Here is a 21,335-nt window from a genome sequence, read left to right on the forward strand (position 1 = left end):
CAGGACTTTAGTGCTGTTCTAACTTCCTTAGAATCTCTAAGTGATGTATCCTTTGGCTAGACGGGAAGAAGCAAATTTTTCGGGGTTTCATACACCTCTGGGTCTGCTTCAGTAAAGAAAACAGCCCATTTCCTTTCCAACACCACCCGGTTACGGTTTCCATCGGGGACTTTGACGATACTATTCGCAGTGAAAAACATTTCTAGCCACTCCACATACACTCCAAAAGTCTCACTGTCGTGACGGAATTCACCCAAGCGCCCTATTATTCCCATAGGCACGACCATCTGGACTTTGGCAGTTCAGCTAAATGTGCTTGTAACTTACCTTGGATATTTAGCTGTTCTGCAAACAACGGACCACTCTAGTCTCACTGTTGTTTGGCTGGAATCATCCACCAACAAAAATTTCAGCTAGGGAATCCAGAAATCCTATCCTTCATCACCAATGTGATATATTCTTTATGACCTCATAAACGCACATACTCCAAGATGGCTGGTAACTTAGGAACTTGTCAGGTGACTTGTCACCTGATGTTTTATTCTTGTAAACAGAAATGGCTGCATTACCGCAGTAGTCCACGAGGTGGGACTATATATTACACTAGCAAAACGTCCCAAGGTGTTTCACAGGAGTATTAATATTTTTTTAAATTGACACTGAGCCACATTAGGAGAAATTAGGGCAGATGACCTAAAACTTGGTTAAGGAGTTGGGTTTTAAGGAGCGTCTTGGGGGAGGAAAGGGAGGCGGAGAGGTTTAGGCAGGAAGTTCCAGAGCTTGGGGCCTAGGCAACAGAAGGCACAGCCACCCATGGTTGAGTGATTATAATCAGGGATGCTCGGGGGGCAGAATTAGAGGAGTGCAGACATCTCTTGGCAGGGGGGGGGAAAGTTATGAGGCTGAAGGAGATTACAGATAGGGAGGGGAGAGGCCATGGATGCATTTGAAAACAAGGATGAGAATATTGAAATTGAGGCTTTGCTTAACTGGGAGCCAATGTAGGTCAGCGAGCACAAGGGTGATGGGTGAACGGGACTTGGTGCGAGTTAGGACACGGCTGGAAAGAGTAATGACAAGTCTAGGTAAATCAGAAAATAATGGTTAAGGGTTTAAAAGGGAAAAAAAGTGATGAAGGTATGGCGTTCCACAGTTTAGAATGCGAGATTATATTGGAATATAAGGTTACAAAAGTCTATGTAGGATGGTGTATTTGGAGCTTAAAGGGACAAGGGAGGAAAGTTCAGTGGAGCACTGAGCATTGTAGTAGGGAACCAGCTTCTTGTATCTTGTCCAAGAGTGCATGAAAGATGTTAGAAGAGCATTTCTATATATATCTTGGGAGGACTTGTGGAGGGAAATAAATGTTTGGCACAAGAAGAAATCGAACTTGGAGACAACTGTTGCAGTAGAGATATGGGAGTTCCATTTCGGTCGGAGTGGATAGCTGAAGAAGAGCTAAGGGTAAATAACTTGTTCTGCTGTGCTCCCTGGGCTGCCATTGATTTACCTTCTGTACATTGAGTTTTTGGTCCTGAAGAAAAGTTGCTCCACTGATACAGCTTGGTGAAACGTCAGTGTGCAAACTCTCTATCTAATAGCACAGGCTTTGGGACCTGTTTTAGCTAATTAGAAAGCAAACTTTGCGAATGTGTCCCCCAGCTCCCCGATACATGATGGAAAGCTAGATGTGCATAGTGTAGTTTATAACCAGCACAGGAAGGTTTAGTGTTTAAACATAAAATAAGAAAAATATAAATCTAAAATTAAAATGTAGAAGATTTTTTTTTTAATTCCCTTTTTAAAGTGCATAGTAATATTGCACCAGTACAGGACTGTGTGTTGATTAATTTAGTAGGACACTGAAGATTTTTAAACCCTTTGTGCAACGACAAGGAAAGCACATCAGGAGATAATGGTTCATTGGATTTGCTAATGAGACTTGAAGTGGTTTGAAAAGGTTTTGAACTCGATTTAACAACATTTGGCAAGTTTGTTGCTGGTTGAGAGAATTTGTTGGTAAGTTTCAGTCTGATGCGATCTTTAAGAACTGCTACTCATGCTCATGACGCACCACAGTGTCTATCCTAAGGTGCAACGAAAGTTTACTAGATTGGTTCCTGGGATGAGAGGGTTATCCTATGTGGAGAGATTGTGTAGATTCTGGAGTTTAGAAGAATGAGAGGTGATCTCATTGAAATATAAGATTCTGAGGGGGATTGACAGAGTATATGCTGAGAGGTTGTTTCCCCTGGCTGAGTCTAAAACTAAGGGGCATAGTCTCAGGATAAAGGGTCATCCATTTAAGACTGAGATGAGAAATTTCTTCACTCAGATGGTTGTGAATTTTTGGAATTCTCTGTCCCAGAGTACTGTGGATGCTCAGTCGTTGAGTAAATTCAGGGCTGAGATAGGTTTTTGGACTCTAGCGGCTGGATTTTTGGGTGGTTTGCAACTTGGTTTTCGCCGTGTTTTGACTCTCCGCGGCGAAAACCCGGTCGCAAATCCCAGGCGGGATCCTCGGCTCCTTGTTTGTGATGGCGATGGGAGGTACTGCCAGGGAGAGGTGCGGTGAATGTGTAACGACATGGATTGCGTTACCATTCGAGTTTCGGCACTCTCCCGACCAGAATACAGACAGGTGGTAAAACTTGTCGGTGCAGCCCTGCCAGCAGTGGTAAGTAGGAAAACCTGCTAAAAAAGCTAAGTTTAAGTTTTTATTAATTTTTTTGCAACGATTAGTTAGTTAAGGGTCTTGGTAATGTTTTTCGAATGTTTGTTTGAATATTTGGGTTTTTTCCCCCCTCCCAGAGCCTCTCTTGCAACGCTCCTGGCCCCGCACTAAATTTGTCGAAATTTGCATTTTTGCACTGCGAATGCTTGTGCAACGTCTCCCTTACCGATGCATCCCTGGCGCAGACACCAATGCTAAAAGTTCAGCCTGAAAACGGTAGCGCAGCAAAAACGGTCATTTTCACGTATCATTACTGTTTTCGCCGAAAAACTCCAAAAGGCGAAAATCCAGCCGTTGGGGAATCAAGGGATCTGGGGATCAAGCGGGAAAGTGGAGCTGAGGTCGAAGATCAGGCATGATCTTGAATGGCGGAGCAGGCTCGGGGTATGGCCTAATCCTGCTCCTAATTCTTATGTTATAGCCCAGGATGGTGACTTTACAGGTATTCAGGTATAGGTACAAACAAGTCTCAAACAATTGTACTCAAATGAAATTACCTTATCTATTAAATCCATTTCAGTCAAGACTAACATGATAATGCAAACAAAATATTGCAGAGGCTGGAATCTGAAATAAAAACAAAAAATGCTGGAAATCTCAGCGGGTCAGACAGCATTTGTGGAGAGAAACAGAATTAAAATTACATGGGTTATTTAAGATTGGTAGCCTCAATCTAATTTTGCCCTGATTTTAATCTAACCTGTGTATTACGTCAATATTCCTCACTAATATGCAGCTTATTGGCTGCTTATTTTATTAATTTAAAGCAGTGGCTTCCTTCATATATTTTTCTATTCTATACTTCAGGTACCATGTGTATCCTTCCTGCCGCAATACCTCGGGAATCTTGGGATTCTCTATTACAGTGGAAACACAGGCAACAAAGTTTAAGTGAGTTCTGTTTGAAGTTTATTCTCTATTATCATTAAGTCTTTGGGTCATTAAAGATTACAGAAGTGGACTGACTTTGAATATTAATGTTAGTGCAAGGATTTTCCAAGTGTAGTCAACCCCCTTCTCTCTCCTCCCAAGCCACAATTTTGAATTGGGAGGGACTGAAAGTGCTCCTTTTTTTTTCAATCTTCTGCCCCATCCCTGTTTCTCTTGCTCATTTTTATATTCTAGTGAGAGATCATTTAAAGCATACATAGAGTAAATCATCATCATAGGCAGTCCCTCAAAATCGAGGAAGACTTGCTTCCACTCTATAAAAGTGAGTTCTTAGGTGATTTTACAGTCTCTGTCACAGGTGGGACAGACAGTGGTTGAAGGAACAGGTGGGTGGAAAGTCTGGTTTGCCGCACGCTCAATCCGCTGTCTGCATTTGGTTTCTGCATTGTCTCGGCGACTAGACTCGAGGTGCTCAGTGCCCTCCCGGATGGTCTTGGGCCAGGGATTCCCAGGTGCTGGTGGGGATGTTGCACTTTTTCAAGGAGGCTTTGAGGGTGCCCTTGAAACGTCTTCTGCCCACCCAGGGCTCAGTTGCCTTGTAGGAGTTCCGAGTAGGGCGCTTGCTTTGGGAGTCTCGTGTCGGGCATGCGGACGATGTGGCCCACCCAACGGAGCTGGTCAAGTATGGTCAGTGCTTCGATGCTGGGGATGTTGGTCTGATCGAGAACACTGACGGTGCGTCTATCCTCCCAGTGGATTTGCAGGATCTTGCGGAGGCAGCGCTGGTGGTACTTCTCCAGCGCTTTGAGGTATCGACTGTAAAGAAAGATGGCTGTCCCCGTGGAGATAAGTGACACCAGGGGGGATTTATGTATGGCGTGTGGGCATGAGGAGCCTATCCATTTTCCCTTGTCTGTAAATTGCATTGGGTCACCCTAATTGTCTGGCTGAGGGGGTGGATAGACAATATGCTCCCAAATCTCTTCCAGTATTACTCTTGCTCCAATGCATGGAATTGGTGTGACTCACCACCTTTGTTCTCTGTGGGTAGCCAACTAGCATCTGACTCACACTTGTCCTGAAAGCAGGAGTGAGATTGTATATGAAATCTTAAACATTGTTCCACCACTCATGACAATGTGGATAATATCAATATACGACACATTGCTGAGGAGTAGCGCATCTCTTTCAAATGTTAACTCAGTGTTGACACGAAATAGACCTAGGTCAGGTAGAGCATAGCCAGATACAGACTAAGAGGCCGTTTTACTCTGCCCAGCAATGTGTCTAAGCTCCAACTTCAGAAGACCACCTTGTTTTAATATATTGTCAAAAAGATAGTCATAGTTTTATAGCAACAGAAGTAAAGTTTAATGTGTACCTTGTTTTACGTGTAATACCTTGTTTTACATTCAATACAGTGCATGTTTGAAGACTTAAATTATTTTTCAGGAATGCCTAGCTTTTATTTAACAATACTGAAATATAAAAATAATCATTATTACCTAGCTGAATAATTTTAACTTTTATATGTAATCTATCCTAATGCAGATCAAATGTTGTACAATCTCTGTTCAGTACAGAATGACCTTCACTACTTGAGGTCTGCCAGTTTAGCATTGTTGCGAATCAAAAATCACTTTGTACAAATGCTAAATTGGCAGTGTAAATTTAAAGTAAAGACCCAGCCTGATTTCAAAGCAAAGAGGTGTGAGGGGCTAGTTCCCACCACTTTGTGTCACTGCATGGTGTCAAATCTGGTTTGCAACATGCTCGGCGTCTGTTGAACCACTTGACATTTTGTAAAACCAACTTGCATTAATTTAAGTCTTAACCGAATAGAAATTCCCCCTTTCCCACTCTCAACAGTTACATTTTTAATGAAATGTTATTGTTTCATATACTGGTTCCTAATTTTCTATATACCATCACTAGTTTGTGATTTCAATGTTACTAATTGCATCTGAAATCAAACAGCACCGAAGTAGTAGACAAGAAAATTGAAGAATTTCTTTCCATCTTTTATAAGAAGCTAACAACAATGAGTCAAGACTCCTTCTCTACTCAGGTGAGGAATATTAATTATATTACAAAGAATTCAAAGAAAATGTTATATGGCCTTGAACGAAGATCAATTATTCTATTTGGATCTCATCCATCCGATGGACTTTTATTTAATAAAAAAAATTGATTGCAAATGTTACAGAAAAATGACAACGAATATATCTGCAGTGTATACTATTTCTCATTTATATGCTTCACTTCCGTGACATCACCTGAAAATACAATGTCCAGTTCCACATGTATGCTGACGACAACCAGCTCTACCTTGCCACAATCTCTATTTACCCCTTCACTGCCTTGTCAGACTGCTTGTCCTACATCCAATTTTGCCTGAGACTAAATTTCCTCCAACATTGGGAAAACCAAAACCATTGTCTTCGGCCCATGCCACATACTCCGTTCCCTAGCCACCGATTCCATCCCCCTCCCTGGCCACCATATGAGGCTGCACCAGACTGTTTGCAACCTCGGTGTCCTATTTGACCGAGCTGAGATTCCAATCCCATATTCTCTCCATTACAACGACTACCTGCCTCCACCTCCATAATATCACCTGTCTCTGCCCCGCATTAGCCCTTCAGTTGCTGAAACCCTCATCCTGGTTACCTCCACACTCGGCTATTCCAAAACTCTGCAGTCCATATACTAATTTGCATCAAGTCACCCCCTGTGTTTACTGACCCTACATTGGCTTTCAGTCCACCAACACCTCGATGTTAAAATTTTCATTCTCGTGTTCAAATTCTTCCACGGCCTCACCCCTCCCTATCTCTGAAATCTTCTCCAACTCTACCGCCCTCCAGGAACTCTGCAATCCTCCAACTCTGGCCTCTTGTGCTTACCCCACTTCCTTCGCCCCACAATAAACTCTGGAATTCCCTCATTATATACCTCTCTGCCTCAGCACTTATCTCTTGGTCACTTATCCTAATGTCTTCTCTTTTTGCTCGGTGTTAATTTTAGTCTGATTACATGCCTTCCGATGCTTGCTACATTAAAGGCGCTATATAAATGCAAATCGTTGATTCACACTACTTTGAGTTGATTCTCCAGTGATGGCCTAAAATTACCAGAAACTCACTTTTTTTATTTGAACAGGTTACAGCATTGGTAAAGCTTAAACTGTGTGAAGACACACATCTAGGAGAAGAAGTAGACAGAAACTGGGATGAAGTTTTTACACAACAATATCTCTTTGACAGGCTTACTCATGAGGTATTAAGATAAAATACTAAGTATGAGTAAGAAATTTAAGAAACAACAATGCATTGTTCTATTACAGCCAAGCTCATGGAAGTTTATTTGACTCAGAATGCTATTTTAATATGTTAACTGATTTCTAGCTTGTGCATTTAAAGTTTTGTTATTTAAAAAAAATAGTACAACTATTCTGTGAATATGCCATCTTTTCAGCAGTAGACCACACCACCTTAATTCCACTTTTACTGCTACACTTCAACTTTGCAGGATTTAGGAATGGATAGACTGATCGTTTTGACTGTTGCTCATAGATGTTGGATTTTAATTTGGGAGAGAATAGGATGGGTAGGGGAAGAAAGCTTCAAATTTCCTATTTTGTCTTTTCCCCTTTGTTTTATTTGTCTCCATTTAACTCATGGGTGGTGACACCTTGTTCCTTACTGCAGCCGGCCTGTCTGGCTGTACTTTAACCATCTGCCCCTCCCCAAACTGCCATGATGGCAGTGTGGCCCTTATCACCAAAACACATCTTGGTCTTTTCTCCCTACTCCTAAGACACCTCCTCCTTCCAGCATCTCGCCTTGTTTCATCCCTCTCATCCTTGTTTTCAACTGCCCCTCCCAATCCTGAGTTTCCGCCTGTGATGGCCTCCCGCAGCCTCTTCACTGATCAAATCCTGATCCTCAATGATTTAAATCTCCATCTCAACTCACTCCTCTAGCTTCCCTCTTGTCCTCCTTAAACCTCTCCCTTCATAGAAACTTCCGATCCCCTTCAACCTTTCTATCTAATGTGGCCTCTCTAGTCCAATAGTCTCAATCACAGACAAGCCATCTCTGATCACTTATTATATCTCTCACCAACCATATCTTCCTACCCCCTTCTAACCCCACTTCCTTTTGTGTTCATTTCTGGGGGGGAAAACTCCCCCAAGCCACATGCGACTGCATGTTTAAACTCCCAATTGCCTATCCTTTGACCTTCCATTCTACACAATACTTCTGCAGCTGTAGATCTGCTCAACCATTCGCTTACCATCTGCCTTTGATGCCCTTGTCCTGAGTAAAACGTTTACACTCTCCCATCCTGTTTTTCCCCTCATTGTCTCTCCCTCATATCCAAGGGGCACAGACTTGAGCGTATCTGGCCCACAGCTGCTTTAATAATCAGATCTGGCTGAACTACATTAAGCACCATCGGGCCTCACTCGACTTTGCCAAAACCACCCACTACTACAGGATCATCCTGGGCTGAAAGATGATCCCTGGCTCCTTCTCTCCACTATCACATGTCTTCAGAACTATGCACAGTACTCTAGATGGGGCCTTACACAGAAACAATACAATCTCTTTAGATTTGTACTATAATCTGCTTTTACTGCAACTAAGCACTGTTGATGGTATCATAGATTTATCCACTGTAATCCTTATAGATGATCAGAAGCATGCTTTATCATTGTTCCATTCAATATATGCTCACTCTTCTCATTCCTTACTCCTGTACTAGTTATTCTACACACATCTAGATTCTAAGACAGCTTATTTTAACACTGTAAATGTGGGGAGCTAGTGGATAGATGCTGTTTTTTCATGGCTTGAACTATGGAAGTGCCAAGTGTAAAGCTCCATATTTATTGGATGTTGATTAGATTGAGTGTGATCCAAGCAAGGTGATTACAATGGAAAGGCTGTGCAAAGCCATTTCTATCGCCAGTTAAAAGCTGCAATAAATGTTGCTGACATATAGTGTGATTTAGTTGCTGCTTTTCAAAGTGCAACACTGTGTACAGTTTTTGGGAAAAAATATGGGAAACTTGGAATAGGAACTAGCAATGTGATGGAGATATATTAATTTGTTCTGTATGCTAGGCAATTATAATGCAGTGTTTCAGAATACCTGTAATTAGATATACATTTGGACCTTCTTCCAGCAGGACTATTGGGGACCAAATCGCATTGTAAAAGGATAACTATGGATGTGATATTTTAGAGGTTAACTCAAAGTAAGAAAGAATAAAATAGTCAGACTCAACAAAACTGACTAACATGGATATCAAAATGCATTCTAAATTAACGGTATATGTTTTCAGATACTGATTTTTTTAAGTCAAAAGTGGTATGGCATCAAACATAAAATGTGGGCAAATAGAAGAACTTTGATTGGAAGAGCATTAGTAAGAAACAGGAAGGTAGATAAAGGGAATAAAACTAAATGTGGTAGTCAAAATAGTGACTTTTTTTAAGTAGTTTTTTTTTAGCAGCCTGGAACCTTCATCCAGTAGGGACTCCCCAGCAAAAAGCTCCTGGTCCTATGCAGGAAAATATCACTGAATCTTCTGTGCTGAGTGGTTTCTGGACTTTTATTTATCTATTTCTGGGGCTAAGCAACCAACGTTCCCTCTAAGCTGTGCAGCTCTCTGCTATTCTCGCACAGCCCGGAACTGGCTTTTCCAATGATACATTTCGTGCAATGTGAATGGGCCAAAATTATATCATTGTATTAAAAAGTGCAGCAAATGTGTTATTACCATGCTCTTTTTTTTTTTGTTTTAACAGATTCAAGCTCTTCAGTCATTCACCAAAGCAAACCTGGTGGATTGGTTTAGAGCCCACCAGGAATGCAAGAGTAAAAAACTAAGTATTCATGTAAGTGCAGTGCACCCACAAAGCTTGTCCTTAAACTTAAATGATCTCTTGTGTACATAAGAATTGGGAGGAGTAATCCATACGGCCCCTTGAGCCTGTTCTGCCATTCAATAAGACCTTTGACCTTAACTCCACTTGCCCACCCTATCCCCATATCCCTTGATTCCCCTAGGGGGAGACTTTCGCCTTCATTTTTGACGGTTTTCTCAGCGGTACAGCTGTTATTGAGAGAAACCGCCCGGAAAAGGTTTCCCCCTTGCTTTTTGAATGGTACCGCCCAAATCTCGAGACGTCCGCCGGGAGCAAACTGCCGACTGTACCGCCGAGAAAATCACCAGGGTGTAAGTTTGGCCTCAACGGAAGCCCGTCCAGATCGCCGAGGGAACCGCCCTGTTTAAGCAGCTTTCACAGGGCGGTTCCCTCGGTGAGTACTCCGCAAAGAAAGCTAAGTTAAAGGTTCTCTTTTTTAAAAAAATGTACAACAGCGATTAACTGTAAAACTATCTTGGGGATGATTTAAAACTTTTTTTTGTGAATTTTTAAACAAAGTTTTCCCCCTCACTAGACCCAACCGCAGCCTCAGAGTAAATTTAAAAAAAAACATTTTAAGAACCACCCGTTTCACCTTTAACCGCCGAGAATACTGGTGCAAGATCCATTTCCTCGCCGGGCGATTATTTTTACCTTAATTATGGAAATTCTCGCCAGCATTAATTGCAAAATGTTAAGTTTTTCTGGGTGGCGATCGGGCGTTGAAGGGCTCTAGGGAAAGTCTAGCCCCTAGAATCCAAAAACCTATTAATCTCAGCTTTGAATATACTCAACGACTGAGCATCCACAGCCCTTTGGGGTAGAGAATTCCAAAGATTCACAACTGTCTTGAGTGAAGAAATTCCCCATCATCTCGGTCTTATCCTGAGATTGTGCCCCCTAGTTCTACACTCTGCAGCCAGGGGAAACAATCTCTCTGCATCTATCCTGTCAATCGCCCTCAGAATCTTGTATGTTTCAATGGGATCATTTCTCATGTTTGTAAACTCCAGAGTATAGGCCCAATCGCTCCTCAACATGGAGAAAGACATTACCTGAAATGTAATTTGCTTTAGATTGAATGAGATCCCAAAATAGTACAATGCAAACATGTTATTGTCCTTGTATTTAAAAAAAAATATTTTATTAAATGTCCATTCCCCCAATGATTTAGTGCATTTCCTCAAACTTGTTCGTAGCTGAGCTGTACAATTAGAAGAATCCCAGGTTTAATCCATGGAAATGCTATCCAGATTCTTCCACTCACAACTGAAAATCGACGCTGAAAGGATTTGGCACAAATCATCTACACTTGCGTTGTAAAATGTAGCCGGCACCAAAAGCATTTTGTTGTGTAATGAGCATTCTGGACCCTTGCTGCTATTCAAAGTAGCACCCACTGTCCTCTTTTTTTTCCCAATTAATTAATTGTTTTATTTTCCAATCAACAACTATTACAAATTTTGTTTTGCAGAATGAATCGTTTACTACACAGTAGGGTTCTAACATGTTCAAAATATAGAGGGTCCCTCAGCACAATGCTTTTCCACATCACATTCCACTCCCATCTCTTTGGGATCTATCCTGTTTCAATTTGATTTCTGTATTTTGATAAAATGGCTCCTATACTGTAAATGATTCAGCATAAACTGCTAATTACATTTGTTTAAAAAAAAACTTAGATGTGAATAATGGTCTCAAGCTCATCTGTTCATTCAAGCAAACAAAATAATTTTGTACAGAGAAATAATGTAATATTTTAATAGGCAAGCATTACCAAAATCAGCTTGCTCAATTGGGTGTAGAATCCAGGCTGTTTTAATGGGATTTCCCCCTTGCGCAGATTTTGTGTTAGTGTAAGCTTGGATGGATGCATGTCAGCATTCCTAGGGACTTGTGATCAAATCTCCAAACACGCCCAAGCTGCCTGTCCTGGTCAATGTTCATTTAAATAAAATGGTGTGTGCACATCCCTGCTGAGAATGTGTAACAAATCGACAGTTCCACTCCATCTGTTCTAATGAATTTGCATACAGATTTTGGATTATGGCCATGTTACTGTAGGAAATTTGCCAACTAAATTCAACTGTGCAAATTACAATTAATGAACACTACTGTTAGGATCAGTTATTAAAATTATATTTTAAGCACTTGAGTTATCTGTTCAGAGGGTTTTCAGTTTGAATAATTAATATTTTCAATATTTTAAAAGTTTCAGTAGGTAGAACTTTTTCATATGCAGCTTTTAAAAAAAAAATCAGTAATTAGAAAATGTGGACTGTGCAGCTTTGATTTATTGCCTGATTGGAGAGGGTGACTAAGTGTTGCAAGATGCAAACAACAGATTAATTGATTTCTGATATGTGAGTAACCTTATTGAAGGAGATCCTCCTGCACTAATTCCTGTTGCTTTGTTGTTTTGCAGGTGATTGGACATGGACAACATGAACCAGAAAAACCCACTGATGACGCCACATTTGAATCAAAGTCCATGTATGGAGATGTGTCTCTGATTACTTTCTTACCTGTGTCCCCTCTGATGGCACATACAACTCCCATTAATGATATCCATGCTTTCACTTCAACGCTCAAACTTTTCCCTTATCATAAAATTTTGAAATGATGTTTATCAATTGGAAACGATCACAGGAAGAACTTGCAATGTGTTGCTAAGAATATGCAGTTTACATGTAAAATGAAATCCTGATTCTTAGTGTTTTTGCTTTAAGAGGAAAGAGATTCCATCATAAAGTGGTGGAATTTCAAATGCAAGTGTGTCAATATAACAAGCTAATTTAAGAGTGTATTTTGAGGTCTTCACACTTCACTGATCACCTAAGGATGATGCAGATGCATCAAAATTCATTGAGGCACAAATGCGAGTAAATATTTGGATGATAATGCAGTTTGGTTTGCTTCTCTCTTTGGAGGGAAAAAAGTCACAAGTTTGACAAAGCATTCTTTTTGAAGGAAAACAAAGTATGAATGTTTCATGTGTGTAGTAGGCCTGCTCTTAACTCGTGGGTTTGGTTGAGGAGAGTATTGAACTTGTCCAGATGTGTTTGCCCATCACTTTTTTATCCAAACCTGCCTATTGAGAACCGACCAGTTCTGCATGGGAAGCAATCATTAATTTATTCAGCCGTGATTAATTCTCCAACCAGCTGGTGTTCTCAGACCAAATTTATACGTTTGCAAAAGAAAAATTCTAATCCTTTAAACATAACTTTGAGTGAATTGTTTTGGACCTGCATTGTCTGTTTTAATGCTTTATAGTTTTGGTGAGAGAAGTTTTAGTTTTCATGTATGAATTACTGGTTCTGTAACCAGAATAAATATGTCCATACATTAAAGCCAATTGGTGTGTTTCATTTAAATTAATCATTGCTCTCTTTTTTTCTAAATATCAATCTAAAACTACTACTTAGCAAGAATCTACTTGAATTTTTTTTGGGGGGGGGGGCGGGGGGTCAATAAGAAGGGAAAATCTTAATCAGTTGTTCTCAAGTGTATGGGTAAGTGCACACAAAGTATGGAGGTGATTGGTTAGATTTGAGATTTTGGATTTTAACAGTTCCTTTTGAGCTGGTGGAGGTTCAGTACATGAAATGGAATGATTTTTATCATGGACAAGGGAATATGTTTTCAGTCTACAATGTTTTTTTCCTACTCTGCCGATAAAGAAACAAATTCTATTGAATGGGTTCTGGAATGGAGTCAAATTCAAGATTGTATAAATAAGGAAGTCTGGTTTATGTCCTACACTTGTCAATTTGCATTAAGCATCTTAAAATCAGAACTGGGTCAATGTTGTAAAATTACATTTGGTTTGTCCTGTAGTGTTTTCTTTTCATGACTGATTTTCAAAACTGATTTTTGTTTCATTTCTGAAAAATGTATCTTTCCACTAGCCTCTGATCAGTGCTATCTTATGCAGTTGAACTGTAAGCAAAAGTTCTAGAGGGGTCTTACTTTGCAGTGCCCTGTGCCGTGGGCATGAAGTGTTTTTTAAAAAAAAAATGGGGGTGTCATTTCTGAGTGAGATGGGGAAAGAAATCTTTGGGCATGCTTCCGGAGAGGGTAACCTGCATTGATTTTTGTGTTTCTCTGAAAATGAGCTGCTCCAAAAGAGCCTGTTGGCACTCAGTCTAGGCTTCCATGTGAAAAAAGGCCTGGATAAGGAAGGTCCCAGAGTTTGATGTGTTGAGACAACAGTTTCATGAGCAAGTCCATTGTCTTTGGAGAAGAAGGGGAAACAAAATGTATGCAATGCTATTGTTTCATATTTATCAGCCAGTTTTTAATAAATTACAATATTTAAAATCATGTTATATAGGTAGTGATTCAAGTGGCAGTAAAATAAGAAGGCACAAGTTCAAACAAATAAATATGGGAAGTGGAGGTAAACAACCTGGATTCACTTGAAAAAGGGCCAGATGCTGGCTATACTCGCATACGTTGAATGGTCTTCTGCATATGTACTATGTAATGATCTAAATCTAGTGCAATAGTAATCCATTGGGCTAGATACGATAAAAGAGTTATTAAATAGTGAACGGCAGGGCAGGCTAGTTGTATGATGTGGGAGTTCCTGAAACTGAGCGTATCCAAGGCAACCACCGATAAGAAATGTGTTTAGGTCGACTTGCTGAATGGGACTTGAGCAACAGCTAGAGACATTCCATACCATCCACTAGTCTGAAACTGCAACAGTTATGCAATGCTGAATGCCTGTGACAAACAGGAGAAAGTAATCCTTAGCAACAGTGGTGTGCAGGGCAAGTTCTGGGGATGTGGGTGTCGTTCGCAAGGCCACTATTTATCGGCAGTTGCCCTTAAGGTGGTGGTGAGCCACCTTCTTCAACCACTGCAGTCTGTGGGGTGGAGGTACTCCAACAATGCTGTTAAGGAGTTCCAGGATTTTGACCCAGTGACCATGACAGAACACCAATATATTTCCAAGTCAGGATGGTGTGTTTGGTGCTGTCAAAATAGGAAAAAACACCGTGGGAATAGAAAGGAGGGATCTAAATAACTTCTAGCTATGGAAAATATATAAACAAGCAGCTGGTAGTTTGTGGGTATCTTTGATTGATTAGATGACTAGCTAGCTTGACCAGGGGTTTTGCCTCTTGGATATGAAGATAAGGGACATAATGGAGTAAGTGGAAAAAAGCATCTGCAAAAGGGAGAGGAAAACAACTTTAAAAAAAGTCAGTGTTCGTGTTACTACAGTAGTAATTAGAGTCCTTGCTACAACCAGAGCAAGACTGGGAGGTAATGTGCCAAAATACAGGTTATTAGAAGGTTTAGGGAAAGTACAAAAAAGTGAAAGTATTAATAAAAGACACCATTATGGGAGTAGAAAGGAGGGATCTAAATGCATAACCAGTTGGTGAATCACAAAGCTATCAAGAGGAAGGGATGGAAAATACAGACTGAGTATTTCATAGACCTCTTGACTACAGGAAAGGGAAAAGCACATGGGCGGTGTCCTGTCCAATGTCTTTAGTAATTCTCCCTCTTGTTGGCATAGCTTTAATATGCACATAACCTAAATTTTTTTTAGAATAATGTAATATGATTTTTTGCATTTTGTAGATTAATTCAAATCTGGGTGTGGGGGAGAGGAACAGAATAATATAACTGCTTAACCACAAAACTTCACAAACTGATTTTCTGGTCATTATCTCATTGTTGTTTGTGAGAGCAAGTTGGCTGCTGTGTTTCCTACATTAAAATGGTGACTATGCTTAAAGTACTTCATTGGCTGTAAAGTGCTTTAGGATCTCCCGTAAAAGACTATATACACAATAGACATGTTCTTTAATGGCTCCATAGAACTATATCATGATTTTATCCCTTTGGTGTTATTTATATTTTTAAATGAGGATTATGCCCTTTCAATGATAATTAGTGTATAGACAGAATCACTTTATTAAAGTACTCAAAAAGCAAATTCATTGACCATTGCAAAATGTACTTTATGAAGGTTTATTATGTTGCTACAATAAACAGAAGAATGAAAACTAGCTGCAATCATGTTACATATCCCAGTTAGGTATCATTCTTGGAATAAAATTCTATACAGACTTCAATCAAATGTAGCACTCTGAAATTAATAAGAAGGCCTCAAAAGTGTTTGTTAAATTATAAAGCAATATCATTGGCTTCATTTTACATCTGCAATATATAAACATTTATGCATCAGTTCAATAAACATAGTTCATAATGAAATTTTCCACATATATATATATATATGTACACATATCTATGAAAAGAGGTTCAAGCAGTAATGAAACATTCTAGTAAAGCCCTACGTTTGCACATGTAGAACTTCGGAAGAACACAATATATGAAAGTAGTACAGTTTTCTTACATCTGTACAATGGCAATACAGAGAGAGTGCACTTAGAATAGGTTGTACAGATATCCAAGATTTTTTTCTTAGGCTGATTTATTGAAATTGTTTTTAATGTATACATAAATTTTGGCAGATGAACTTGTCTATCTAACTTGGAGATCTGCAACTAACATTACAAATTTCTGATGTGGAGCAGGAGCAAACATTCCCAACAGCCAGTCTACAGCACTAAAAGGAGGAATCTGCACAACTCTTGCAAGATGTTAACAGTTCCACCACACCTTTTTAAAGTCCAATTTCCCTGAGAAAGGAACCACTTAAAATATTACCAGATGAAACCTGAACAATGCATTTCTTAATTGAATGCATTTATGTAACCACAAAGCTATATAGTTTTATTAAATTTTAAGAATCTTGATACAAAATATTCTGTCAGGTGAAAGGGAAGTCTTTTTCAGTTGAAGGCTTTAAATGGTGCTCTGTTCAGCCATTTTTGAAGTACTATCCTAATATCTATTGCCACCTAACCTCTTTAGCAGTGGATCATCATATATCCAGCATTCTCCATCTTCATGGAACACCTAGTGAGAGAGAACAAATGTAGTTTCCAATCTCATTTTAAGTTCCTTAAAGATTATCAATTAAATTAATACTACAACTATAAAACATATAATGGCATTACTGATTTGTAGATTAGAAGACACAGAGACCCAATAATTGTTGAGTGGCTTAAGGCACTGACCAATGTAACAAAGCCACACTAACCAGAAGATCCTAGGTTTGATTCCTGGTCGGTCCTGGGTTAGTGCATTACAGCCAAGGTAGCAGCTGGGGCAGCATGACTGGCATCAGCACTCATGGGAAGAGAGAGAAATTAGAGTTCCTGCCACTAGTCACTATTCGGTTGACTTCTGCTGGGCAGTGTTTACATTGGATCAGGACAGGATCTTGCTTGGTCATGATGCCCTCCCCAATTGAATAGCCTACGAAATCTCGCTAGTTGGGCTAACATGAAGAATCGCCACTCGGTTGAGATACCAGAGGTCTCTTTCCAAAGAGATGATGATGTACCAGGGTTAAAGAAACAGTATAGAAAAGATGATGTTTGCAGTAAAGAAGCTAAACTTTCAGGAATAATTATTAAACGATACAGAATTTATAAATCACTTGTTAAGACTTCAGTTGGAGTATTGCCTTCAATTCAGGGCACCACACTTTGATGCCTAGGCAGATGAACTGAGATTTAATGAGTGGTTTATAAAGGTTTACTATAGTTTCTTTGCTTTTGTACTCTATGCCTCCCTCTATAAAGCCAATGAACCCATATGCATTTTAACAGCTTTATCAACTTGTTCTGCCACGTCTAAAAATTTGTGTATGTGAACCCCCAGATCTCTGTTCCTGCACCCCCTTTTAGTTCATGCTGTCTCTCCTCATTTTACCTTCCAAAATGCATCACTTCACACTTATCTGCATTAAATTTCATCTGCCATGCGTCTGCCCATTTCACCAATCTGTCCATGTCCTACTGCAGTCTGCTACTACCCTCCTCACTGTTTCCTACAGTTCCAAGCTTTGTGTCATCCACAAACTTTGTACCCAAGTTTAGGTCAAAAGAATAGTGGTCCGAATACCGAACCTTAAGGGACACCCACTGTATACTTCCCTCCATTCTGAAAAACAGCCGTTCACTTCTACTTTCTGTCTCAACCAATTTCGTAACCATGCTGCCACTGGCCCTTTTAATTTCATGGGTAATACTTTTGCTAACGTGCATTATGTGGCACTTTATCAAACGCCTGCTCAAAATCCATATACACATCAACCACACTGTCCTCATCAACACTCCCATTATTTCATTAAAGAACTCAAAAGTTAGTCAGACATGATTTGCCTTGAACAAATCCGATTTGGCTGTCATTTATTAACCCATGTTCTTCCAAGTGACATTTAAGAACATAAAAAATTAGGAGTAGGCCATTCAGCCCTCGATCCTGCTCCGCCATTCAATAAGATCATGGCTGATGATCTACCTCACTTTCTTGCACGATCCCTTGATTCCCTTAATATCCAAAAATCTATCGATTTCTGTCTTGAATATACTGAACGACTGATCCTCCACAGCCCTCTGGGGTAGAGAAATTAATTTTGTTCCAGATTATTGTTTCCCCACCGCTGCCGTTAGGTTGACTCCTTTATCAGTCTCATCTTTTTTGAACAGGGATGTAATATTTCCAACCCTCCAGTACTCTGGCACCACCCCTATATCCAAGAAGGATTGAAAGTTTGTGGCAAGAGCCTCTGTTGTTTCCATCCTTACTTCCCTCCAACCTGGGGAAACTGCAACACATGACTACATGCATGCTAAAAAGCAGACGCAGCATGCTCTAACTGGGCTAAGCGATCCCACAATCAACAGATCAGATAAAAGCTCTGGTCCTGCCACATCCAGTTTCGAATGGCGGTGGGCTATTAAACAACTAATGGGAGGAGGAGGCTCCATGAATATCCCCATCCTTAATGATGGCGGGGAGTCCTGCAAGTGAGTGCAAAAGACAAGGCTGAAGCGTTTGCATTCATCTTCAGCCAGAAGTGCCGAGTGGATGATCCATATCGGCTTACCCCTGAGGTACCCACCATCACAGAAGCCAGTCTTCAGCCAATTCAATGCACTCCACGTGATACAAGAAACAGCTGAGTGCACTGGATACAGCAAAGGTTATGGGGCCCGACAACATCCCAGCTGTTATGCTGTAGACTTGTGCTCCAGAACTAGCCATGCCGCTAGCTAAGCTGTTCCAGTACAGCTACAACACTGGCATCTATCCGACAATGTGGAAAACTGCCCAGGTATGTCCTGTCCTTAAAGAGCAGGAAAAATCCAATCCGGCCAATTACCGCCCCATCAGTATTCTCTCAATCATCAGCAAAGTGATGGAAGGTGTCGTCAACAGTGTTATCAAGCGGCACTCACCTGCTCACCGATGCCCCGTTTGGGTTCAGCCAGAACCACTCGGCTCCAGACTTCATTATAGCAGTGGTCCAAACTTGGACAACAGAGCTGAATTCCAGAGGTGAGATGAGGAGAGAGTGACTGCCCTTGATATCAAGGTGGTTTTGGTGTTGGAGGTCAATCATCCCAAACCCAGGACATCACTGCAGGAGTTCCTCGGGGCAGTGTCCTAGGCCCAACCATCATCAGCTGTTTCATCAATGACCTTCCCTCCATCATAAGGTCAGAAGTGAGGATGTTTACTGCTGACTGCACAGGGTTCAGTGCCATTTGAAATGCCTCCGATAATGAAGCAGTTCATGCTTGCTTGCAGCAAGACCTGGATGATATTCGGGCTTGGGCTGATAAGTGGTAAGTAACATTCGTGCCATACATGTGCCAGGCAATGACTATCTCCAACAAGCGAGAGTCCACCCACCGCCCTTTGACATTCAACGGCACTACCATCACCGAATCCCTCACCATCAACATTTTGGGGGTCACTATTGACCAGAAACTTAACTGGATCAGCCACATAAATTCTGTAGCAACAAGAGCAGGTCAGTGGCTGGGTATTCTGCGGTGTCTCACCTCCCGACTCTCCAAAGCCTTTCCACCAAATACAAGGCACAAGTAAAGAGTACTCTCCACATGCCTGGATGAGTGCAGCTCCAACAACACTCCACAAGCTCGACACCATCCAGGATATTGCAGGCCGCTTGATTGGCACCCCATCCACCACCTTCAACATTCACTCCCTCCACCACCGGCGCACCGTGGCTGCTGTGTGTACTATCTATAAGATGCACTGCAGTAACTCGTCAAGGCTTCTTCAGCAGCACCTCCCAAACCTGCTACCTCTACCATCTAGAAGGACAAGAGCGGCAGGCGCATGGGAACACCACCACTTCGAAGTTCCCCTCCAAGTCACACTCCATCCTGACTTGGCAATATATCACCGTTTCCTCATCGTCAGTGGGTCAAAATGCTGGAACTCCCTCCCTAGCATGGGAGTATCTTCATGCAAACTGCAACAGTTCAAGAAGGCGGCTCACCACCATCTTCTCCAGGGCAATTAGGGATGGGCAATAACTGCTGGCCTTGCCCAGAGATGCCCACATGAAAAAAAATTTAAAAATGAGGATGGATCCCATCTGGACTACCTGCTCCTTTACTTTCACATTGGCAGCATCCTCTTTAGTGAAGACGGGTGTTACATTTCACCAGCATGTTTCTTTCGTTCTCACCAGTTTATTCCTAAATAATTACTAAATGGTGTTGAAGTCATTGAATCTGAAAAAAGCAGTGTTAAATTGAAGTGTATGTGGTCTCATACCCGTGTCTCCCATTGAACTTCATTCTCCTTTCTCTCCCTTGCTTCAGCTCTTTGTCTTTCCTCAAGTCTGTGCTTTGCATCTGTGGCAGCATCGATATCCTTAATTTTTAAGTTATGCGTTACATCCTTCCAAAGTCTGAATACAAGCACAAATGGAAGTTTTTGTTAATGCACAAGGGATACTTTAGGCAGGCAGACAATATTGCATTGCTTCAGCTTTAAAGATTTTCCAACATGTAATCACTGCAGCTCAATAACACTATCAGCACAAAACTCCAAAAATGTTAAAAAGATGTATCTTACAGCGATCTAAAATTGCTGTACAATTAGGAGGGACAACAAGAAGCTCGGCTAAAGAGGTAGGTTTTAAGGAGAATATTAAAGGACGAGAGGGCAGTGGTGAGGCAGAGAGGTTTGGGGAGCCAATTCCAGAGTGGAGAACCTACAAGGCAGAAAACACAGCTGCCAATGGTGGGACAAAGGGAGTGGGGGAATGCAACATTCTGAGAGGGCTGTAGGGCTCAAGAAGGTTACAGCGATAGGGCGGGGAAAGGCCATAAAGGGATTTAAACACATGGCTGAGAATTTTTGAATTTGAGACATAGGAGCCAATGTAGGTCAGCAAGCATAAGATTGATTGGCGAGCGGGACGTGGTGCAGGATAGGATACGGGCAGTAGAGTTTTGGATGAGCTGAAGGTTATGGAGGGTGAAGGATGGAAGACTGGCCAGGAGAACATTGAAATAGTCACGTCTGGAGGTGACAAAGACATAGATGAAGCTTTTAGCAGATAGGCTAAGGCATGGGCGGAGGCAAGCAATATTCCAGAGGTGGAAGTAGGCAGTCTTGGCGATGGAGAGGATATGGGGTCAGAAGCTTAGATTGGTTGCGAGGGTACATAATTTACAGTGAGGGCTGAAGACCATGGCTTTGGTCATCCCAATGCTTAACTCGAAGAAATTGCGACTCATCCAGAAATGGATATTGGGTAAGCAGTCCAATAACACAGAGAGTGGAGAAGTAAAGCTGGATATTGTTGCTCTATATGTGGAGTTGATCCAAGGGGCAACATCAGACAT

The 21,335-nt window shown here is 41.0% G+C and overlaps 2 protein-coding genes across 5 annotated transcripts in view; one reads left to right on the top strand and one right to left on the bottom strand.

Annotated features, from left to right (window-relative positions):
• The window catches only part of LOC139268556 (nardilysin-like), a 125,607-nt gene extending 112,690 nt beyond the window's left edge, over positions 1-12,917 (top strand). The window contains exons 27-31 of the mRNA XM_070886874.1: positions 3,542-3,625; positions 5,603-5,693; positions 6,788-6,904; positions 9,445-9,534; positions 11,990-12,917. Of these exons, the coding sequence (XP_070742975.1) occupies positions 3,542-3,625; positions 5,603-5,693; positions 6,788-6,904; positions 9,445-9,534; positions 11,990-12,187 (580 nt within the window). The 3' untranslated portion in view covers positions 12,188-12,917. The remainder of the gene's footprint in view (positions 1-3,541; positions 3,626-5,602; positions 5,694-6,787; positions 6,905-9,444; positions 9,535-11,989) is intronic.
• Positions 12,918-15,544: 2,627 nt separating this feature from the next.
• osbpl9 (oxysterol binding protein-like 9) overlaps positions 15,545-21,335 on the bottom strand; it is a 238,513-nt gene continuing 232,722 nt past the window's right edge. For all 4 annotated transcript variants that reach the window (XM_070886876.1, XM_070886877.1, XM_070886875.1 and 1 more), the window contains 2 exons: positions 20,257-20,392; positions 15,545-16,509 (listed from right to left, as the gene is read on the bottom strand). In XM_070886876.1, coding sequence (XP_070742977.1) covers positions 16,435-16,509; positions 20,257-20,392 — 211 coding nt within the window. In that variant the 3' untranslated portion in view covers positions 15,545-16,434. The remainder of the gene's footprint in view (positions 16,510-20,256; positions 20,393-21,335) is intronic.

The sequence above is a fragment of the Pristiophorus japonicus genome, chromosome 8 (genome assembly GCF_044704955.1).
Source record: "Pristiophorus japonicus isolate sPriJap1 chromosome 8, sPriJap1.hap1, whole genome shotgun sequence".
NCBI lineage: Eukaryota > Metazoa > Chordata > Chondrichthyes > Pristiophoridae > Pristiophorus > Pristiophorus japonicus.